This window comes from Denticeps clupeoides, chromosome 8, assembly GCF_900700375.1.
Source record: "Denticeps clupeoides chromosome 8, fDenClu1.1, whole genome shotgun sequence".
NCBI lineage: Eukaryota > Metazoa > Chordata > Actinopteri > Clupeiformes > Denticipitidae > Denticeps > Denticeps clupeoides.
Window position 1 is genome coordinate 2,652,574 of NC_041714.1, and position 21,686 is coordinate 2,674,259.

A 21,686-nucleotide genomic window follows, 5' to 3' on the forward strand; every position below is an offset into this window, starting at 1 on the left:
TTCCAAAATTCCAAGATTTTCTGTTGCTCCACAAGAGAACCAACAAGCCCCAATGTCATACCCCTCACCTTAATAAGTATAGGACATGAAAAAATGGAGAAGATAAATGAACAGTAGATGTTTTAACAAGTTTAATATTACTTAAAGGAAACCTCTCCCCAAAGCTTCTTTATGGATTTAATTGTGCAAGATAAATTGGACCCTGCAGCGCTATTTTGTTTTGTTCACTCACTGAGGCATTTTACCGTGATAATGAAGACGCTGCCAAACAGCCCCACTGTGACATGATGGCAGCAAATGACTTTACAAGCCATTCTAATGAACAAATGAACATAATAGCTAGTTATGTTCAGGGTTTACAGAAGAAATCTGTGGTCTTCATCTGTTTCATCCATGGTATGGACCAAACCTCAAAGTGGCAGAAGAAAGTCTGAAAGACAATGGTTTTATCTCTTAAGGGACTATTTGGACAGAATATCCCCTAGACCTAGAATGCATGAAAAACAGCTCATCAATAGAATAATAATAAAAATGCCTATGATTTTTTTCCACAGACATCAGTAGTACATGTTGCTAATTTATATAGGTATTGATAAGACCTTACATTACCTACCTGATATAGGACACCGTTGGGCTGGAAGTCACAGCTGGCCAAATCTATCGGCTTCTCCATCTTTCTGCAAACTGTGCGTGTTACTTCCACCTCTAAAATGTACCGGATTCCCTTCACAACCTGGGACAGGAAGTAGAATAGAAGAAGGTTTTAAGGAGTATACATCCGAACCATGTAAAGCCATGTGCTGCCTTTGCATCTCCTACCTGCCTCTTTGCTGCATCAATGGCTGAAGCCTTGAAGTAAAAAGCATCATTGGATTCATTGTTGAAAGTGTAGGTCCCAGTGAGAGCTGCTTTCACAACGCCGGTATCATTCTTGCTGGTATTATAGTAGTGGCCAGGACCTGGACCATCAACATATGACCTGGCGGAAACTTCATCTGTTGGGAAACCGAGTCCGATAAGCCACTGCTCATACACTGCATGTCCCCCCCAAAAAAAGGAACCAGTGTAGAGTATAGAGTGACAAGTTGCTCAAAGACACTATGAACAAAGTCACAGGTTCAACCCCTACTTATTACAATGTGTCCCTGAGTAAGACACTTAACCCCCAAATTTTACCAATTAAAAACTAAACGTTGAGACACCTGGCATATTGTAGCAGCAATATATTAGGTGTAGTGCGTGTTGGTATGGTAGCAGACATGGTCCTGAGATGACATGGTTACTCTTTTTTCAAGTGCTCATGGGGACAGAAGCTGGAGAGAGGACCATCTCTAAACCTGGGTGTGTGACAGGAGGGAGATTAAATCTGAATTATGGTGGGGAGAGAGCTGTCAATCATGCCTGCAGGCTGAGTTAGTGAAGACATGGAATAGCACCAATCTATTGCTTGTAATGTTTTCATCTTCTGTTCTGTTTAGTTGCTTCAGTGAAGCATAGTTGCAAACGTTTCAGTGTGACTAATCTCGCCAACATTGTGGCTGAGGAAAAACACACACACACACACACACACACAAAACCACCCACCTACACACGCACACAGGACATAAGACGTGACATTTCACTTCAACAGAATACAGCAAAGTGATTCTCAAATGTTCACTCATAACTAGCACTGGTTCAATAATTATAGTTATTGATCAGACATTTACATATGACTAATCAGGAGCAAAGCCTTTAATCTCATTGTCATTTCTATAAATTCAATAATGTTCAGTAATCTTTAGTAATGCCTTTCGCTTAGTAACAGGCATCTCTCTGCACTGCCAAAAAAGCGCACTACAAATAAAGACTAAAGAATATGAGCGACACTAGTTCATACTGTTTAAAAACCAGTACTACAGTCGGCACTACAACGCTTCTACAACAATGTACAGTGGGGATTACCTTTCAACGCTGGGTTTGTCGTGTCCCCTCACTCCATTACAAACTCACTTCCCCATCTATCATCATCTATTAATTATGGCCGTCGCGCGGCAGAGACAGGAAAGGTGAAAGTTCACGGGGGTGATGTTGCGGAAAGGTGAAAGTTCACGGCGCGTCGGACGAGTTCATTGAAAAAACGACGCCGCATAGCAAAGTAAAATGTCCTGCTTTAAAACCACATTTTACCCCGAGCGGCAGCGACGTCGTCCAGCAGCAGCAGCAGCAGCAGCAGCGACAGCAGCGGGAGAGGACGGCAGGCCGCCATGTCTGGAGATGTTCTCGCAGGTCTGACGAGATGTTTCCTGTATCGCAACACTTTGACCACCGCCGAGAAGAAGCGCTCCTCGGCTGCAGAGATGCATTTAAACCTGGAAACAAATCGCTGCGTTTATATCCCGCTTATTCACGAGCGACTGTGCAAAATATGAACACAAACAAGACAGACAGCCGTATTTATTTAAGGCCTTTGGCTAAATGTATTGTTGGAAGTTGGACAATTATACATTTAAGGTAAGAGAAGATGATCATTTATTAGTCAAACAAGTGGGAAATTTAGTCAAGAGAATATATACATTTAAAAACTCACTACAAAGTCTGTCATAATACACGTTTTTTTTAGTTTTTAGTTGGATTAAAGCCCCCACTGGTTTTTCACCACATCCTGCGTGCAAACTGCTGATGACCACAAACGTCCGGGCTTTAATCACATGGTTTCAGCAATCGATAGAAAGTCACTTGGACAGATATTACGACATTTTGCAATCATGTCTATGTATTAAACGGGGTATTTATTTGTAAATTATGTTCGCGGCGTTTCAATATTTATGTTCATAGGTCAAACTCAAAACTTTCTGTGTATTTTTTAAAACATCAGCTGTAATACCCGCGATGACCAGCAGGTGGCAGCCCGCCGCTTGAGCGCAGCGGCGCGTTCTTCATCATCTGCACCGTGGACGCGCTGAATACGGAGTAGACGAATTCGTGTGACGAATAATCTTATTCATTATTTAAGACTTTCTCATATAGAAAATCTGTGACACCCCCACACCTGACCCTTCCACACAAAAAACTGTAGGAGAGAGGAAAAAAAGAAAGGAAGAAGCTTTGGGAAGGAGCGATACAGAGTGAGCCTGCAAGTGGTGTCAGTGCAGGGTTGGTGATTGTCAAATAGGAAAAAAGGCCTATAGTTGTAGAGGTGGAGAAGTCCAAAATGTAGTCTAGTGTCATGGTGTACAATACGTGTCCATTATGATGCTACTGGTCCATTTGAAAATCCCTGAAGCTTTATTTGTTACGGTGGTGGTGGCTGTGGTGATCCTCTGGTTCGTTTCATGCTAAGTCCTTGTTTAGCAGTTGCCACGAACCAGGATTTATCTGCTGGGCTCTTCACTTGTCTGCCAGTAGTCTGTGAGCTTAATTCAGTGTCTTGGAGAGAACAAACAGAAGCAGCAGCAGACGGTGGCATTGTACGACTGGTACTGAAATATGTGGTTATAGTGGTATGTTGGTGCTACAGTGGTCCGGTACCCTCACTAGGACAGCCTAACTAAGGTGAATTTAACACTGTGCTTAACAGGGGACTGTGTAATAAAGTGGACTTAATAATTGACACTGTGTCTGGGACTTTAACAAAAGGCCAGAGAAAACAGATGTATTTTCAGTTTAGATTTAAACTGACAGGCAAGCCGTTCCACAACTGCGGAGCTGTATATAAGAAGGATCTGCTCCCAGCTGTGACCTTCTGTACCTTGGGTACCAGTAGTGACCCCGCACCCGTTGATCGCAGGGGGCGTGGCGGGTCGTAAATAACTAAAAGTTCACTCAGGTACTGCGGGCGAGACCATTTAGAACTTTATAGGTCAAAAGTAGGATTTTGTAGTCAATCTTAAATTTGATGGGTAACCAGTGCAGTGATTGTAAGACTGGGGTGATGTGGTCAAATTTCCTAGTTCTAGTTCGGAGTTTACTCATGCACCTACTAGAGCATCTAGACAGTAGTGTGTTGCAGTAATCTAACCATGATGTAATAAAGGCATGGACCAACTTTTCTGCATCATGCAATGAGATGATGTTTCTTATTTTTGCAATATTTCTAAGGTGAATGAATCGAATCGAATGAGAGACCTGAATCAATAAGGACTCCTAGATCCTTTCGGTACTTGAGATAGGTGAGATAGAAAAGCTATCCAGAGTTATGATGTAGTCAGACAGCTTATGTCTGGCTGCTTGAGACCCAATTACAAGAGCTTTCGTCTTATCAGGGTTTAACAGAAGAAAGTTGGTGAGCATTCACTGTCCAATGTCCTTCAGACAATTTTCTATTCTGTTCAGCTGCTGCCTCTGATCTGGCATTGCTGACAGATACAGCTGTGTGTCATCAGCGTAGCAATGAAAGCTTATAACATATTTGCAAATGATGACGCCTAAAGGTAACACATATAAGGAAAATAGTAACAGACCTAGGACAGAACCTTGTGGAACACCAAACTCAACTTTACTATGTGAAGATGAATCACCATTGATGTCCACAAACTGATACTGATTGGTCAGTATGATCTGAACCATACAAGGGCTGTTCCCTTAATCCCAACAATATTGTCTATCCTGGCAAGGAGAATAGCGTGATCGAGAGTGTCAAACGCTGCACTCAGATCAAGCAGGACAAGCAGCGAGACGCGTCCCTGATCAGACGCGTCCCAACATCAGGTCATTAACCACTTTAACCAGCGCCGTCTCAGTGCTATGATGAGGTCTGAATCCCGATTGATATACTTCATGGATATTGTTGCTGTCTAGGAGTTGCGCTCCGCTGCTGGGTTATGAATTTTCTTAAATTTTTGATATAAACGGAAGGTTGGATATCGGTCTATAATTTGAAAGCTGACTGCAATCGAGATCAGGCTTTTTAACCAGGGGTCAGATGACTGCTACCTTGAACGAACTTGGTATGTGGCCGGTGCTAAGCGATGAGTTAATAATTTTAAGGATAAGATTTATAACATCGGGTGATACTTGTAGGAAGCGGATCCAATGCGCAAGTACATTGATTTTTATGATGGGTTTAGTTTAATTAATTCGTACTCGTTTGTTGTGCTTTTAATCTTATCTCTATTCGTAACTATTTTAGTATTAAAGAAATTCATAAAATAGGTCTCTCCTATGATGATAGTCAGGTCGGCAGTCTTACCCATGAATGCGGTTTTGAGTAATGAAGTTTTTAAAAGCCTCAGAAATCTTTTGCAGGTGTTTAAAATTAATTAGTTGGTTCAGATGATTAGGTTAATAGCTCGTTTAGAGAACCTTTTCATGATATGCTAATTTTTTGAGATAGGAACTTTGGGTTTTCATGAGCTGTATGCCAAAATCATCAATATTAAAACAATAAGAGGCTTGAACTACCTTCAGTTGTGTGTAATGAATCTATAATATATGAAAGTCTAATGTTTATCAGTACATTACAGGAAATAATGAACTTTATCGCAATATGCTAATTGTTTGAGAAGGACCTGTACATGCATCTCACACAAAAGAAAGTGAACATGTGAAACAACCGCTATTTGCTGTTGCTAATTGTGCCTGATTATTAACCATTAGTATTTAACTTTTGTAAGTATTTTCAAGTAGCTAGTCAGTTCTCCAGATGATCAGTTCTCCAGATGATCCAAAATATGGCAGCCCGTCTCATTTTCAATCAGCCAAAATACACCCATGTTACACCTCTTCTTACCTCCCTCCACTGGCTCCCGGTAGCTGCTCGCATTGAGTTCAAATCCTTGATGCTTGCCTACAGGGCTGTAAATGGAACTGCACCCTCCTACATCAACACACTTCTACCTAGCTACACCCCTGCACGCTCTCTCAGATCGGCAAACGAAAGGAGACTAAAAATTCCTTCTTCACGGGGTCTCCGATTCCAATCATGTCTGTTCTCCGTTGTTGTCCCTGGCTGGTGGAACAACCTGCCCTCCTCCACACGACTAGCCGAGACTATCACCACTTTTAAGAAGAAGGTGAAAACCCTCTTATTCCAAAAATATTACAGACAAATCTAACACATACACATGCATACACATTGAACAAACAAATACAAAATGTATAAATACATTATAATTTTTCTTAGTCTAGCACCCAACACTCTCTGAGCATGCTCTTCAATGACAAGTCTAAGCCTTATCAGGGCTCTTAGATTGTATACTCGATATTCTATAGAAATCGAACGAGAATTGCTGGTGTCTTCCCATTGTAAGACGCTTTGGATAAAAGCGTCTGCCAAATAAAGTAAAGTTCTCCTTTAACTCTTATTACTTCTAGTCAAAGATGTTCAAAGCTCAAAACCATGTGTGACATTTGTAACTAAAATGACCATGATTTTTACCACACTGTTGTGGAACCTTAGCTGTTCTTAATCGGCTTAATGATCAGTTTCATGTGGATTAAATAAGTGACTCTGCTCCTAATAGGGTAAATACTGTCTACTGTCAAAGGAAGTGAACAATAAACTAAAAAAAAAAAAAAAAGTGTTGACCCTCGTCTCAGCTAGGTCACACTTGGTGACAGGTGGCCGAGATCACGGTGTAATGATGACAGAAGTTCTCATCGTCTGCTGCAATTGTCAAGTCCAGAGGCACAGTTACTGTCTTCCACACTTGTTATCTGTGACACCTTTACAACACACTGTACTCACACAGCATCTTATCCACACCTTGTTCCTTGTCACTAAGGAGCTTTTTGATGACATCCTTGGCCAAGAAATGCCTGGACAATGAATCTTCTTGCAGAAGAGTTGTTCTGACCGCTTGGTACATGTTTCAACAGAGTGATACCAGCAGGAACAAATAGCTGCTAAAAAAAAGTGTGATAGTTTTCCCCTATCTTTGCTCCAGAAGTACCTGTCTCCTGAACCCTCATTTCATTTGATTGGCCAGAAGCAGTCGCTGAGCTTCCTCTGATACCATGACGCCATGCATCATTGGCTAGTCTGTAGATGCTCTCTTAACACATCAGTACCTTGTTCAAACACCTTATGTTTTATAGACTGTACAGAAAGACCAATGGCAGCACAATATGTGCTAGTGTTGGATTTGTGCAGAGATTGGGGGAGATTGTAGGTGACATCAGGGGCTGGAGACCTGGCGAAAATTGACAGAAGACAGAACCAAAGGAGAATTTAGAAACTCTTCAGGAATACTTTGACTGGTGCTTTTGACAGTGTAATCAATAAGAAAAGCCAAAGTTTAGCTTCAGCAGCCAAAAACAGGACATATTAAACCAAAAGAAGCCGCCTGGCAGAATCCCCTGGATCAACATTGCTGACTGGTAAAGACTTGAATACTGGTGAAGATGCAAGGTTGGCGCTGGTTGAAATTCTACACGGAGAATTGAAATCTCTGAGGCAATTGCTGGAAACACTCACTGTTGAGCGTATCTCTACGGAACTCTGGATCTCGGAATCTATAACTGTAGTTAAACAATACGTGAGCGACTATGGACTTTGTGATGCATGGTGTTCTTTTCACCCCTAACCGAAGGGAATATACTTTCTTCTCACATGTCCATCACTCCTATTCTCATCTGGATTGTTTCCTAGCAGCTCACTGATGAGTGACATTTGAGACACTAGCAGTCAGCGATCATGCATCCGTGTCTTTAACTCTAACGCCTTGCGGTTAAGGATGTGGCCCCGTAATCAGAAGGTTGCCGGTTCGAATCCCGATCCGCCAAAGTGCCACTGAGGTGCCACTGAGCAAAGCACCGTCCCCACACACTGCTCCCCGGGCACCTGTTATGGCTGCCCACTGCTCACCAAGGGTGATGGTTAAAAGCAGAGGACACATTTTGATGTCACCATGTGCTGTGCTGTGTATCACAATGACAATCACTTCACTTCACTTTCAAATACTGAATAAAATACTAGATCTAAATTAAATTAGCAATTGAAAAACTATTAGGACAAAGACGTTTCTGGCAAAAACTGATTAGAAATATATCATTCCCCAACAGCATGTCAGTACAAATGACCAAACGTCCTCCATCTTCTGTGGGGCACCAGGCAGGGATGTCCACTCTCCCCCTCACTGTTTTAGTATATAGCAATTAAAGGCATTAAATGCAGGAATGTGAGTCTTTATGAGTCTAAATGCAGGAAAGTCAGCCTTTATGTGGCTTCAATAAATTGGTTAAAATCTACAGAATAATTGCTCCTTCCAGAATTCTTCTTCCATCCCACTACAATCTGGAAATATTAAATATTAACATTTCATCTAGGCTGGCAGACATAAATTAAACCATATTTCACTTTTAAAGAAGGTAGAAGATCTGGCCAGATGGAAATCACATCTCAATAAAAATTTATGGTTTTTAACCAAAAAAATAATAATTTACAATGATCAAGCCAACAACCATCTGACTGGTTTAGGTCTCTAGACTCCTCCATTTCAAATTAGATAAGATAAACCACCATGTATTAGCTTGTAAATACTGCAAAGGAGGATTAGACCTACCTAACTTTTATCACTATTTCTTAGCCTGGAGGGTGGTTAGATGAACCTTGGCTGGACGTAGAACAGGCACTATGCAATTTCAGATTTCAGACCTACCTTTCAGTAGCTCAATTATCAAATTAAATAATTATCAGCATAACTTATCTGACAACATGGTGAGAGTTTTTAAAAAAATGACTGCGTAGTCACTTATCCCATGCAAACGTACACGCATCTGGAACGATCCAGACATACTACAAAACAATAATATGAAAATCTTCTCAAATTGGAGCTGTAAAGGCATTAAATACTTGGAACAGCTGCTCTGGCAGCTCTCGGAGGGGGTTGGGGGTTGTACTGGGGGTTGCTTGCAGCACTGCTGGGGGATCCTGTGTCTGTGGACATAGGTAGGCCACTCAGGGGTCGATCCAGGATAGCTTGGGAGCCTGTGGCTCTGGGGGTGCTCTACCTCCAGATCAGGGTTCTGGCAGAGTCTGGGGGGCCTTTGTTCCTGATTGGTGTGTCTCCGGTGTTTTTGCCTGGTGTGGCCAGGTCCTGGTGTGGGCAGTGTGGCCTCTTTAGTGGGCAGTGAGAATTACACGCTCTACAGGCGGGGGGATCCATCACAGGTGGAGGATGGATACATCCTGGGTGTCTATTGTCTTATGTAGTTTGGGAGTTGACTGAATGGTGGGGTGGGTGTAGTTTTTCCCTCTGTGGTTAGGCCTGGAGAACTACCCTGGGCCCAGCAGGGCCTGGTGGTACCACCGCCATGGACCTCAGTCTGTATGGACCTTGGCTCTTTGCCCTGGGTGGATTTCAGGGAGTGAAGATACCTATGGGGGGTCAGCAGGCGAGCTTTCCCTCCCGATTCTTTCCTCCCCGTCCCTAAATGCCTCCCCCCTCTCGCTCAGTCATACCAACATACACATAGGACCTTGAGGTGTAGGTGCGTCAGTGGGGTGCAGGGGAGGTATTCTTCTTCTGTCCACTTGGGCCACCTGCACTTCATTACAACTTGGACGTTCTTGTTACTGACCGTCATTATACATACAAAAAGGACTTTGGGGGTGGGCACACTGAATGGCATCCAGAGGGCGGTCTCTTCATTCAGACTTTCCTCTGGTGCCGGTGCCCACTTCTCAATTTTAATCGCGCTTAGATATTGAGGGTTCTTGGGAGGGGCTGAGCTGACACCAACTGTGGTTTGGCAGAGGGTGGTCAGCTCCACACCCCTCTCTTGTTTTAAAAGCATTTTTAGAACAACACACACCAACACGACATTTGAGGGGGCGAGGGGAGGCATGGGGTTGCTCCCTGTTCGCCATCCGGTGCTAGAGGACAATCTGGCAGCCCAGTTGGGGTCTGGTGGGTTTTCTTGCTCCTGCAGGGACTCTGTGGACTTTTGGTCTCCACCCCTGGGTGAAGGGAGACAGTCTCCTGGGTCTGGGGTAGACTGCCTCTCTAGGGGTGGTGGTCTCTGGATCTGGGAGTGTGAATATGTATACAGCGTTTTATGTTTGTGTACCTCCATGATGGGTGAATGTTTGTATGAGGAAGGGAACGTATGCTTGTGTTTGTGGGTGCCTACCTGTCTATGACACTGTGGCAGGTCGGGTCCTGGAGTTCACATCCCAAGCTTCCCCAGTGGTGGTAGCCAATTTCCCCCTCAACTTTCCCTGCCAGTGGAACACTACCCCATCCGCTGGAGCATTGGTGGTTCTCAGCATCTGGGGCTGGATGCCCATAGTACACATGCTCACTCCTGGGGACTGCTTGGCAGGTCCTGGACCTCCTGGCTCTGTTGGATCCTTGAACTTCTGGGTCGCTGGGACCGTTACCTGGTCTGCCCAGGTCCGTCTGCAGGCCCACCGCCACAGCCCCCTGGGGCTGCTGTATTGTAGCTGCCGGGTGCCCCCTTTCCCCCTCTGGGGTTCTCCTCTGGACTTTTCTAGATGGTGGCTGAAATTGTCCCTGCAGTGGCCCTCTTATGACTCCCGTGCCCTGTGGGGGTCTCTGGATGTCTATTGCCTGGGCCTCCTACCTGTACATGGTTGATTTCATGTTCTGGGACGGGTGGGGCTATGGCGCCCCACAAACACTATTAACCACTTACATGGAGAAACCTTGTGGTCTCATTCACACACACAGGTGTGCACCCAGGGCTACAAATAAGAGCTCACACAGGCACACAAACGCGTACGTACACAGGGTGGTGGCAGCCCAGTGGTTAACTCGCATGCCTATGAACCAGAAGACCCAGGTTCAAGTCCCACTTACTACCAGTGTGTCCCTGAGCAAGACACTTAGCCCTGAGTGTCTCCAGGGGGGGACTGTCCCTGTACCTACTGATTGTAAGTCGCTCTGGATAGGGGCATCTGATAAATGCTGTAAATGTACTCACAGACACATTGTGTGTAGCAGCTGAACATGTCTTGTATTATTAGTACTGTGTGCTGTTAAATAATGTTTAATATTCATTATTTACTATGATTTATACGTGTTATACAGATGTTGCTTGTTGCTGTGTTTTTGTCTGCTATTTCTTTTTTGTCTGATTAGGCAGGTACAGAAGCAGATGTTCTGTGTTGGTTCCCTATCATTCTCCAAACCCCAACCCATTTTTTCTCCTCCACTTTCTCCCTCCTATGTATGTCAAATTTCTGTCCAACTTCTCCTTTTCTCTCTCCTTTTTCCTCCCCTGGTCATCTGTAGTGATTGAACTTAAATAAGAAAAATAAAAATATTTTAATTAATTAAAAAAAAAAAAAGGCAATGAATGATGACCGCACAGATACACACACACAGTTTGTCACACACACACATGTGTCATCTGTTTTATAATGTGTTACTGACTGGCTGGGGAAAAGGTGAAAAAAAAAAAAAAGTGTTGGATTTGTGCAATTCCAAATAGCAACAGTAGTTGTGGTAGGTGACATCACATGATCTTCTGAGCCTGAGATGGGCTCATCCTTGCTGTGTTCAGTGGACTGTGGTGGACTAATTGTTTGGAGTAATGATTGGGTTGGAGATTTACAGAACACCCCTTCATGACCCTTATCACATTTTTGCCATTTTTTGCATTAATGCAAAGTGTTTGATCACTGTAGATGTCAAAGTGGATCCATCTAAATGGATAAAATGGTCACTTTTGTAATTACCTTTATATCCGTTTTAGAGCAATCTTCAGTGCAAAAAAAAGAGCCATTGTTCAAGTAAACCCCAGTCATTGTTGGACTTCATTCAGTAATAAACAATGCTTAGAACAATAGTGGTTACTTCTTTGACATAAAGTAAAGAATCTATGACCCTCATTGCCTATTGGATACAATATTTCACCTTGAGAATACACAATACCCCTTCCCCTTAAGCTGAACTTAAGAGAATTTCAATCCCCCCTTTCATGTTTCACAAGGCTAGGTCATCCATTGATTTTTGTTCTTGTTACTGAATTGAACCGCTAGAGGTAAACCGTTAATTAGACTTCAGAGTAGAAATGCAGGATGAGGTTGTTCTCAGTGGAGATCAGCATGACGCAGTTTTCATTGATGGAAAAGATTGAATTCAGTCATGCATCTTTGTATTCAGGCCTCTGGGTGTTGGGAATGGCTGGAACCAGTTGTCATTGTCATTGCTGCTCATGGGCCTCTGTGTTTTTTCTGGGTGGTGGACCAAGCCTTTCACTGAGCACAATGCTGCCACCGACTGCCAAATAATGTTGGCTGACCAAGCACACATTAACCCTAGAACGCAGTGGGTGTGCAGAGGCTTGTGTGAATAGTTGGAGCAGCAGAAGGTTGACTGGAGTGACAAACCATGAAAATGTCTTGAGGTTAGCATCATCTGACAGTACTTTTGATCCTCTCTGTTTGAGAACAGATTGTCTGTGGAGTGGAAACTAAACCAAATCACATACAGATTTATTTATAATTATAGTTTATTTCAATAACACAAAGCATGCTACTACAGTAAATCTCTCAGCAGCAAGCCCTCTGCCTGCTATATCCTGTCACAGAATAAACCACACCCGCATTGGTCAAAGGGGGGGTTATATGGAACCTTTTACCAATGTCTTGCCAGTGTGAACTGGGAGATGATCCAGCAGCGGATAAACTGTTCATCCCCCTTGAGAATGGAACTTATCTTTTCATGTTGAAAGACAGTCCCTTTAACCAACACACATTTTTGTGCTAATTTTTATGGAGAAGGGACCACTGTACAGGAGAATCTGAGCATACACTACAATACACTACTCACAATAAGTTAGGGATATTGTGAGAGACTTAGTGGATGTCATACATACAGTGTTTGTAATTTTCGGCATAGGGTGCAATTGTATTGGGGTGAAAGACACACCTCATTTTGTGTTTTCCATGTAATGTTCTCATTGTGTACAAGTGTGCCTTATATTGTGGCCAATACCAAGAGACACATTCTCATCAATTTCAACATTCTGTGGGTATAAAAAGCTGGTATTGTCAGTAAGTCATTCCAAGTTCATCATTCAGCCATGAACACACAATGTCACTTAAAGCTTGAGCAGAGTCACCAAGCCATGGCGCACCTTCGGTTCGGTGGCAGTCAGATGTTGCTTGTGAACTTGGTGTATTATTGGTGTAATCAAAGTTTTATGCAACTGCCACATGGCTGCTTAGTGGCTCCTTGGCGGATCGGGATTCGAACCGGCAACCTTCTGATTACAGGGCCGCTTCCTTAACCGCTAGGCCACCACTGCCCCAAGAAACTTTGTCAGAAGTGGGGTACTAGGGTTTCCAGACAAACCATTCACAACTGAGTCCACCGCTTTGGCTTGAATGCCAGATGACTGTTGCAGGTGACTCCACAGACACCAAGACACCTCCGTGAACATTTGCAGTGGGCACAAGACCATGTGACCTGGACAATGCAGCAGTGTAGCACTTGTAGAAGAGTGGAACGCATTACCTCAGAACAACATCATGAGGCTGGTGAGGAGTACGAGACGTTGCTGTCAAGCTGTCATTGTGGCAAATAGTGAAACACCCACTACTGACATTGTGAATTTTTGTTATTTGGGGCTATTCCTGTTATTGTTATTACCCCAAAAATGTTTCTTCTCATGCATTATTTGTAATATCAAAGTAACTTTTACTTATTTCATTAAAATTCAGAGCAAATAGGAAAATCACTCATGTAAATAACAATATCCATAACTTGTGATTAGTGTGAAACATTTAATCTTTTATTCAATTCAAATATTTAAAATGCAGCTTAGGGAATTAAGACAAATTAACAGTGGTTTCTTCAGTAGCACATGATGCTCTTGTGCCTCAATATGGAGCATTTGTAAATAACCCCCCCCAGTGAAGAACTCAAGTCATATATCTATTCAGTGTAATGCCTACAAATCATACATAAAACAGCACAGTATTTACCAATGTATCTGATACAATAATTAAAACTATTAATATGCGTTGATGATTGTGTTCTTCAATATCTAGCCATAAATCAATAAACTGGTTTTATTACTTGAACTGAAAATGAGAAAATTTCAAATGCTGTGTTTTTCTCCCAGAGTCACATGGCACTGTAAAATGTCGCCGTTTGCTAGTTACGTGCCTGATTCAGCTCATCAGCTAATTATCTGAATGTTGCCTGCCTGAATTAAAGGCTCATTATCAGACTGAATTATCCTGCCATTTAGCTCTAGTGGCTTTCAGTGGTGAAGTGGGCTGGTCTAATGGGGCTCAGGTGCGATACGGACCAAATGCACATCTGTGGTTTCCCAAAAAGTCTGTGTGAACAGTTATGTAATCGTCTGTTCCTGATGGTGCAGAGGTGCCTGCTGTAACTACAAATACAACAGAAATGTTATCCTTGCTGTTCAATATGGGGGGGGGTGTATTCAGAAAGCTCAGTTCCCTCCTGTATGTTTTGTCTTGTCCTTTTATTTTCACCTTCGTGATCAGCTCAGTAATCTTCTTTTTCAGATTGATGGTGAAGGCTTGGGATTATAGATTTGTATTCTTACCATGTTTCTCTTGCTCGCCTCATGTTGCATCAATATACAAGAGCATTTGAAGTGGGGAGAAAAAGGTGATTATAGCCCAGAGTCCCCAAAGCAGGAATCGGGGGAAGTGGGGCCACTGAGATCGCTACACCACCATCAGGACAGTTTAGGTTGAAACAGAAGGAACAAATGTATTCTTCAAAATACTGTCGTCCCTTGATTTGAGAATTGCAAGAGAAAGTAATATGCAGGAAATGGTCATCATCCTTTTCACCTGATGGAAGCATTCAACAAAATCTGATAGGGTAAAATGTATTCAAAATACAAAGTATTTGTATTTTTTTTATACAAGTAACCCTATTTATACCTTCACATGATTTCAAAGACAATGTTTAGATAAACTGTAATTTAAGTTCCAGGTTTTGTTTTTAATGTAAAGTTACATTTTGCATCTTCTCAGGTTGTTCCGCTTATGTGTACATGATTATTTTGACTGTCATTTGTGTTTGCATCAGATTACTAGAACATCAGCATTAGAACATTTATCAGATTATCTCATGTGCATGTGTATTCCACACAAAATGAATCTCCCTAACAGAGATGATCAATTGTATCAACTTGTTAACCAGGGGCTGAAATGCAGAGGTTTCATAATGAATTTAATCAGATTTGTGTCTTGGCCTTTGTGTTTGACTTTTTATGGTAATCTTTTACCTTCCGGTAGGTGTCTGGTATCTGTCTTAACTTGGAGAAGGTTTGGCCACATTATTGTGTGGCTTGTCATCATCAGAATCATCAGTGTGCTCCGGACACTGATCAGGAGCACCCGCTATGCCAGTATGCCTGTGTATTATGGGATGGAAACAGCTTCATTTGAAGCACTGCCATCTGTGCTAAGATAAAGATATACAAATGTGCACAGGTATTACAACAAAGAACATGTGTTTATATAGTATAAAATGTATTTGTTGATTAAAATGTTCCATGTAAACTAGTTAATCACATATAGAAGACACAAGTGCAAATTGAAATAATTCCTTTTTCCCAATTTCCTGAAAACAGGGAAACAACACTACACTATAAATGGGACCCAATAGTGCAGAACCCCAAACTTATATAAGTAAATGCAGGTCATAAGCATCAGTTTAAAAATTAAGGGATTTGGATCAGCACAACAATAGAGCTTTTCTGTATTTGGCAACCTAACTGAAGCTGCAGGAACTTGGTTCTTAAATTACAGGACTCCCTCTACTGTTAATGGCTGGTGGAATTTTATAGGGAATGACAAACAATATTCATATCTAGAATAAAACTAGTTTTGAAGAAACATTCTCATTTTAACAGAGAATGCAGGTTGAAGCTGTTTATTCCAAGGAAGTGTCTCACATATATGTGTGTGTGTGTGTGTACGTGTGTGTATATAAGAATACGTTATTTTGAGATCTTGAGATTTTTTTTACATTTACTTTACACCATGCTGATACTCATTTAAAAACTCTGCAGCTTTGCAGTGTATATGCACCCAGAGCAACATACAATGAGCAACATTTATGTAACATTGTCTTGTACAAGACAGTCAAAAAGCTGGAGATGTGCGTGTTGCTGATTTAATGTCAATGTACACACAGCCTTACGTGCAATACGGCATTTACTTTTAGTTTACCCTAATGGACTCAAACCCATTAAAACACAATGTTGTAAATGTTATTTAAAACCCACACATACAGAACCTCCCAGGTCTTACAGTTCTTTGGCAGTGGCTGCACCTGACAAAATCTTGCAATTTATTTGATATTCAGCATGACTCTACTTACCCATTGTAGAATGTTGTCACTTAAAAGGAGCATTTAGAACACTCAGTGGATCTGTTTCACTTACACATACTCTTCTAATCACGTGCTGCCATCTTTTTATTCATCGTTTCACCATATGCATCCCCATGTATCAATTGCTCTTTTAACCCTGTCAGGGCTGGGCTGCAGATGCATGCATCTGGTTGGTTTCGAGCAGGACAGACTGCTGCACGTCAGGTAACCTAGCAACAACTCTACCCATAGCAGTGCTGGGTGCATTTTTAAACAATGAACTGCCTGCTTTTTTCAGTCGTTCAGATGTCCGTGTGCTTGTGGCTGTTCATGAGAATGCTATTGGAATGGAAGAGGTCAATCTTTAAAAAAAAAAATAAATAAATAAATGAAATGAGTCTCCAGATGGCACATTTGCACTTGCAGTTGGTCACCTAGGCCATGTGAGAAAATTGTAATTTGTTCTTTTTAGAGTTGGTGACTCCAGGTTCCAATTAATCTCAGATGCTGATCTTAGTTAGGCTGCCTCATGCTCATTTAGTCTTATTTTTAATTATGTTCCCTCACAATTTCATCCCTCTTCTCTGATGGTCTTGCTCATGTTTGGGTGACATCAGTCAGAAAGCTAGAAAAATGAGTAAGAGGAAGGAGAAAGGAGACCGGTGGACAGGCCAGCCTTTACACACTGACGCAAGAGGCAGTAGGCAACGCTAACGTGGGGGAGGGAAAAGACACTCACACATACGCACCTACTCAAAGGAGACCACCCAATGTGACTTTAATTAGCCTCTAGAACACAGCGTCCCGCTTAATCGCGTACTCTCCCGGCAATCCTCTGTGTCATTCGTCTCCGTTTTTCCACCGGTGGAATGGGTTGGGCATATATGTGCATTAAGTGCAAAACCTGTGCTGAAGAGGTGTTTTAATGTAATAGTTTGAACTGGATATAGTTTGCTTCTTGTCTTCAGGCTGATTTTAAGAACGAAGGTGGTGTTGCCATAACATGCTCTACATAGCAGTCATCATATCGACAATGAAAAATATCAGTTTCTGAAAGCTCCGCCTGTAACCCTCCTCTCTGCTGCTGCTCTCCATATGAGGAACTGAGCAAACAAACAGCAGAGGCACAATTCAAGCAGCGCAGTCATTTTAGTAGACTGATGAAGGGGTGGAGTTGGGCGTATCTGAGCATCTCACCACCTTATGGAGAATGAGAATTATCAAAGATGCATTATCTGCATCTTGAAGCAGAGAAATTAACTGTGAATATTTCACCCAGAACACGATCTTGATCTATAATTTTATAAACAGAATTTAAAATGAGAGGAGCCCAATGATTGACAGTTCTCATGCATGCAACTTCCTTTGCTCTTTAATGCTGTTTTACCTCTTTATTTATGTAAATCCTCAGGAAGTCTTTGATCTTACACTAGTCAACAAGCCCCAACGTTTGGCACATAGTGCCAGTTTGAACGTAGCGCCTGATGTCTATGAGTCCATACTGTCACAAGGTTTAAGGTTATTAGGACCGAGCCATCTGCTGCATTCAATTATTTGTTCCATTAAGGGCTTAAGGAATTGCACCACTTGTTTGAACCTATTTGTCATTTGTGACTGATAAATGTCTGTTGTCTTTGTGGAGTATGCTGTATATGTACCGCACACCCAATCAGCCAGTTTGTACGCGGAGGCTCATTTTCTGGAGTTACAAGAGAATCCACTCTCCTCTCTCTGGAGGGGAGGCAGCACTTATCTGCGTATGTGGGTCAGAGCCCAGCGCCTCTGCGCTTGTTCGCTTTCATTTGGTCCTCTGAGGAATTTCAGTGTCAGCTCAAGACTAAAAAAAATCTGTCTGTCTGTCTGTCTGTTATGCACTACGCTATTAGTTTTAAGGTCGTTCAACCTTTCACACCAGGAAGTATGTGTCTGTGTGTGTGTATTTATATTCTAGAGGGCCAAAATGTCCTCACACATAAGAGGAAACATGACATTTAAAGATATTGGAAATGCTTACTTGCAAGTCCAAATATAGATAAAATAAAAGAGCCGAAAGATGTGCACTTTCATGTGCCACAAAGATATAAAAAGTGAAGTAATGAACTGGCCAATGTGCATCATGTTTTTTTTTTTAAGCTATGTTCTCATTAAAGTTCTTATTTTTATCACTGTCTGTCTTTCACTGTCTCTCTGTATTGATGTTTGATCTTGTGGATTGGTACAGTGACCTCCAGATCTCAGTGGTTCTAAGTTCTCTGGAATGACACTCTACGTCACAGCATTACAGCGCAACATTTTCTCCACAGAATGCATGCAGGCATTTTTTTTGGTTGTGAATTATGGATGTGGTCCTCCATACATTAACTTTGTAAATGGGCATGTGGGTGAGGGGGTGCGAGAGCTCTGCCTTTGGCAGACGTGTTCATTTGCTCAGTTTGATGGATGAACTTCATTCCCAGCCCTCCTGGCTTGAAACGCCTTGAAAATCCATATGTGCGCAATGTTAGCATAAATTTGTACTTAGAGGGCAAATTTGTAGGAACACTTCCATTTTTCACATGTTAAATGTTTACTTGTTTGTGCAAATGCTTCTCTGTTTGTTGCTGCCTGAATAATGGCAAACATTCATTAACTTCTTCACTGAGGAATACATCTACAGTGCCATGAAAGTGTATCAAATTACAGATATATCTCTTATTCATTTTGAATGTAATTATTTTCTTCACACGTCATTGCATTTGGGCATAATATCTGTCATTCATAATGCAATTGTAAAAAATTCATAATGTAATATGCATGACATATGTTTGTACTAATCTTGAGCATCTGTGGCCAAAGTGTTACGAACCCCTTTATTCTTTAACCCCTATTTTCGAACCGTTCATAACACATGGGCAACATAACGTCGCACATGTATGGAAGTATGTATGGATTTCCATAGTCACTTGCATACCCATACGTATATGTGTGGCAGCAGAAAACTATTTACAATTTATACTGTCAGTAAATACCAACATTTCATATAAACACAATAACAACAACATAAGAATTATGCAGCTCTGCTACACATAGATATGACAACAGAAATAGACAAAGAATTGTGTTAATTACTGGAGACGGATGGACTTTAATGAGCGAATAAATGCAAATCCTTGACATAATGTATGGAATATTGGGGCTTTTTTCTAAACATCATACGGCATAACATTTAAAGGAAAATGCTTTGGTAATTAATATTTTAATGGTTGATTAATTCTTGCAGAATGGCTTGCTGTTTTCTGATAGCCCCAGTGAGAAGTGGTGGTCACTTATCTGGCTTCCAGTCAAGCAGAGCATCCAGTATTTGCATAGTAATTAAAATCCATTGGTGGCCGTGGGTGATTTCCATTTTGACCCACATTACCTGTCCTGTTAGAGGCTGGTTTATTCAGGCATCGATTTTAAATAAACCTCTCTCCTCATGCCTTCCGCCATCCACTCTTCTGTTTTGCATGCTCTAACATAGACAGTTGTCTATGGCTGTCACTGTAGATCAGGTTCTGCACTTACCTGGTACTATATGAGATTGGGCAACATCGCAGCATTTCTGTGCTCTAGAAAAAGGAGAAAAACAAGATTTTTATCATTTAGAGGGTTAAAACTAACTACCCACTCATATATAATAAATACATTTCTGCAAAGGGTGCATGACAGCTCCTACGAGCCTTCAAATTTCTAGACTTTTTAAAGCCCATCCTATTAGTGCAACACAAATGCATGTTTACTGCAGCATGCAGGATGACATCCCTTTCTCCTCCATTTTACTTTGTTCACTATGATCCTAATACCCTTTTTACATGGGGTATTACTTCAGACATCATTTATCACTGTTTTAGAATGTAACATGTAGATTGATTATCATTGTTTTAATTCAAGCTTTCTGATGGGAAAACTAGAAAATATGGCATGATTTTAAGAAATTGTGATTGGTTAGTTTTCAGGGCGATATGTTTGCAATGCACTATACTGAAAATGCATGTGTTGCCTAGGCAGCACTTGCATAATTAAACTACAGATAATCGTATATGCTGAAATAATTGAACATGAAAAATCCATTATTGGCCAAACCCTAATTTGTCTGCACTGCTGGCCCTCAAAGACTCTTCCTGGAGCCACCTCAGATGACCTGGTCTTTTAATGTATACACGTATTGCATACAGCTTGTGATTTGATTTAAGTGCTCTGCGTACGGGATGTGCTGCAAAGGACTGAAAAATGGCTACTGACTGCCTTCATTAGTCCAATAATTATAGGAGTTAAAGCTTTTTTATAAAAAAATTAAATAAAAAGCAATGGACTCTGGTCAATTGTTGACCATGCACATTGGCCAAACTATAAAATGCATAAGATTATTCAGAGCAGCTTTGTTGTAAAGCAAGTAGCAGGGCTGTGCAGGGCTGAGGAGAATCTTTGCTTACATGCTCGGTATGTGCTGTTGTGGTTGTCCCCTGGGTGCTTCCTTTCCACACACTGTCCAAAGACATGTAGGTGAACAGACTGTATAATTAACTGTCACTGGCACTTGTTTTCCTCTGATGTGATGTTGATTATTACATAAAGTACCTGTCCTGCAAGGACATCAGCGAGACAGAAAAAAGCAAAGGTGTGTTTTACGGTCTTCTTACACAGCAGACATCTTGGTAAACATCCCACCTTGCAAAACCTCAATTCTTGGTGGTTTGTTGCGCATAAATGTTATTCTATGGAATTCTTAAATTAACCATTAACAGTTTGCAAAAGGCTGTTCTTTCAATTTCCACTTAGGTCAGTGGAACCTACTTAAATTTCCTACCTCAGCACAGGCCCTGCACCAGCACCAATGCTTGACTGATAACTGGCTGAGGCTCAAGTTTCTGTTACACTAGATTCCACACTAGTGAACGAGAAGTGATTGTCAATGTGAAGCACAGCAGACGGTGACACAACGAAATGTATCATCTGCATTTAACCCATCACCCTTATTGAGCAGTGGGCAGCCATGACAGATGCCCAGGGAGCAGTGTGTGGGGACGGTGCCCTGCTCAGTGGCATCTTAGATTACGGGTCCGTTTTCTAGGCAACCACTTCCCCATGTTTGAGTTCATGCTGCTGAAATTTTTTGTTTGTGACGAAGTAAAAACGCCCAGACAGGTAATGCCGGAGCACACAAGTTAAAGTTATCATTTCTCATTCACCCAACCTGATTATGTGCAGGCAGAAAGAACTTAGGATGAGATTCAAGTCCAGGGCTTCTGCTTGTAAATTAGCTGTGTTATAAACCACTGCACCCTGCTTGACAGAAAATTCTCAGAGTGCAGAGTCCTGAGTGTCACAGTCCAAAGTGGATGAAAAATAAAATAGTGTCTTCACCTCAATATCTTGTGCTGTGACTTCCTGACACAGTGCGTGATTACA

The 21,686-nt window shown here is 41.7% G+C and overlaps 1 protein-coding gene across 1 annotated transcript; it reads right to left on the reverse strand.

Moving 5' to 3' along the window:
* Window positions 1–158: 158 nt before the first annotated feature.
* cst7 (cystatin f) lies at window positions 159–19,822 on the reverse strand. Its single transcript, XM_028989292.1, has 5 exons — window positions 19,803–19,822; window positions 2,170–2,351; window positions 820–995; window positions 614–733; window positions 159–430 (listed from the first exon to the last, which is right to left on the reverse strand). Exons 2-5 carry the CDS (start codon window positions 2,246–2,248, stop codon window positions 350–352), a joined length of 456 nt encoding a protein of 151 aa, XP_028845125.1. The 5' UTR covers window positions 2,249–2,351; window positions 19,803–19,822; the 3' UTR covers window positions 159–349.
* Window positions 19,823–21,686: the final 1,864 nt, after the last annotated feature.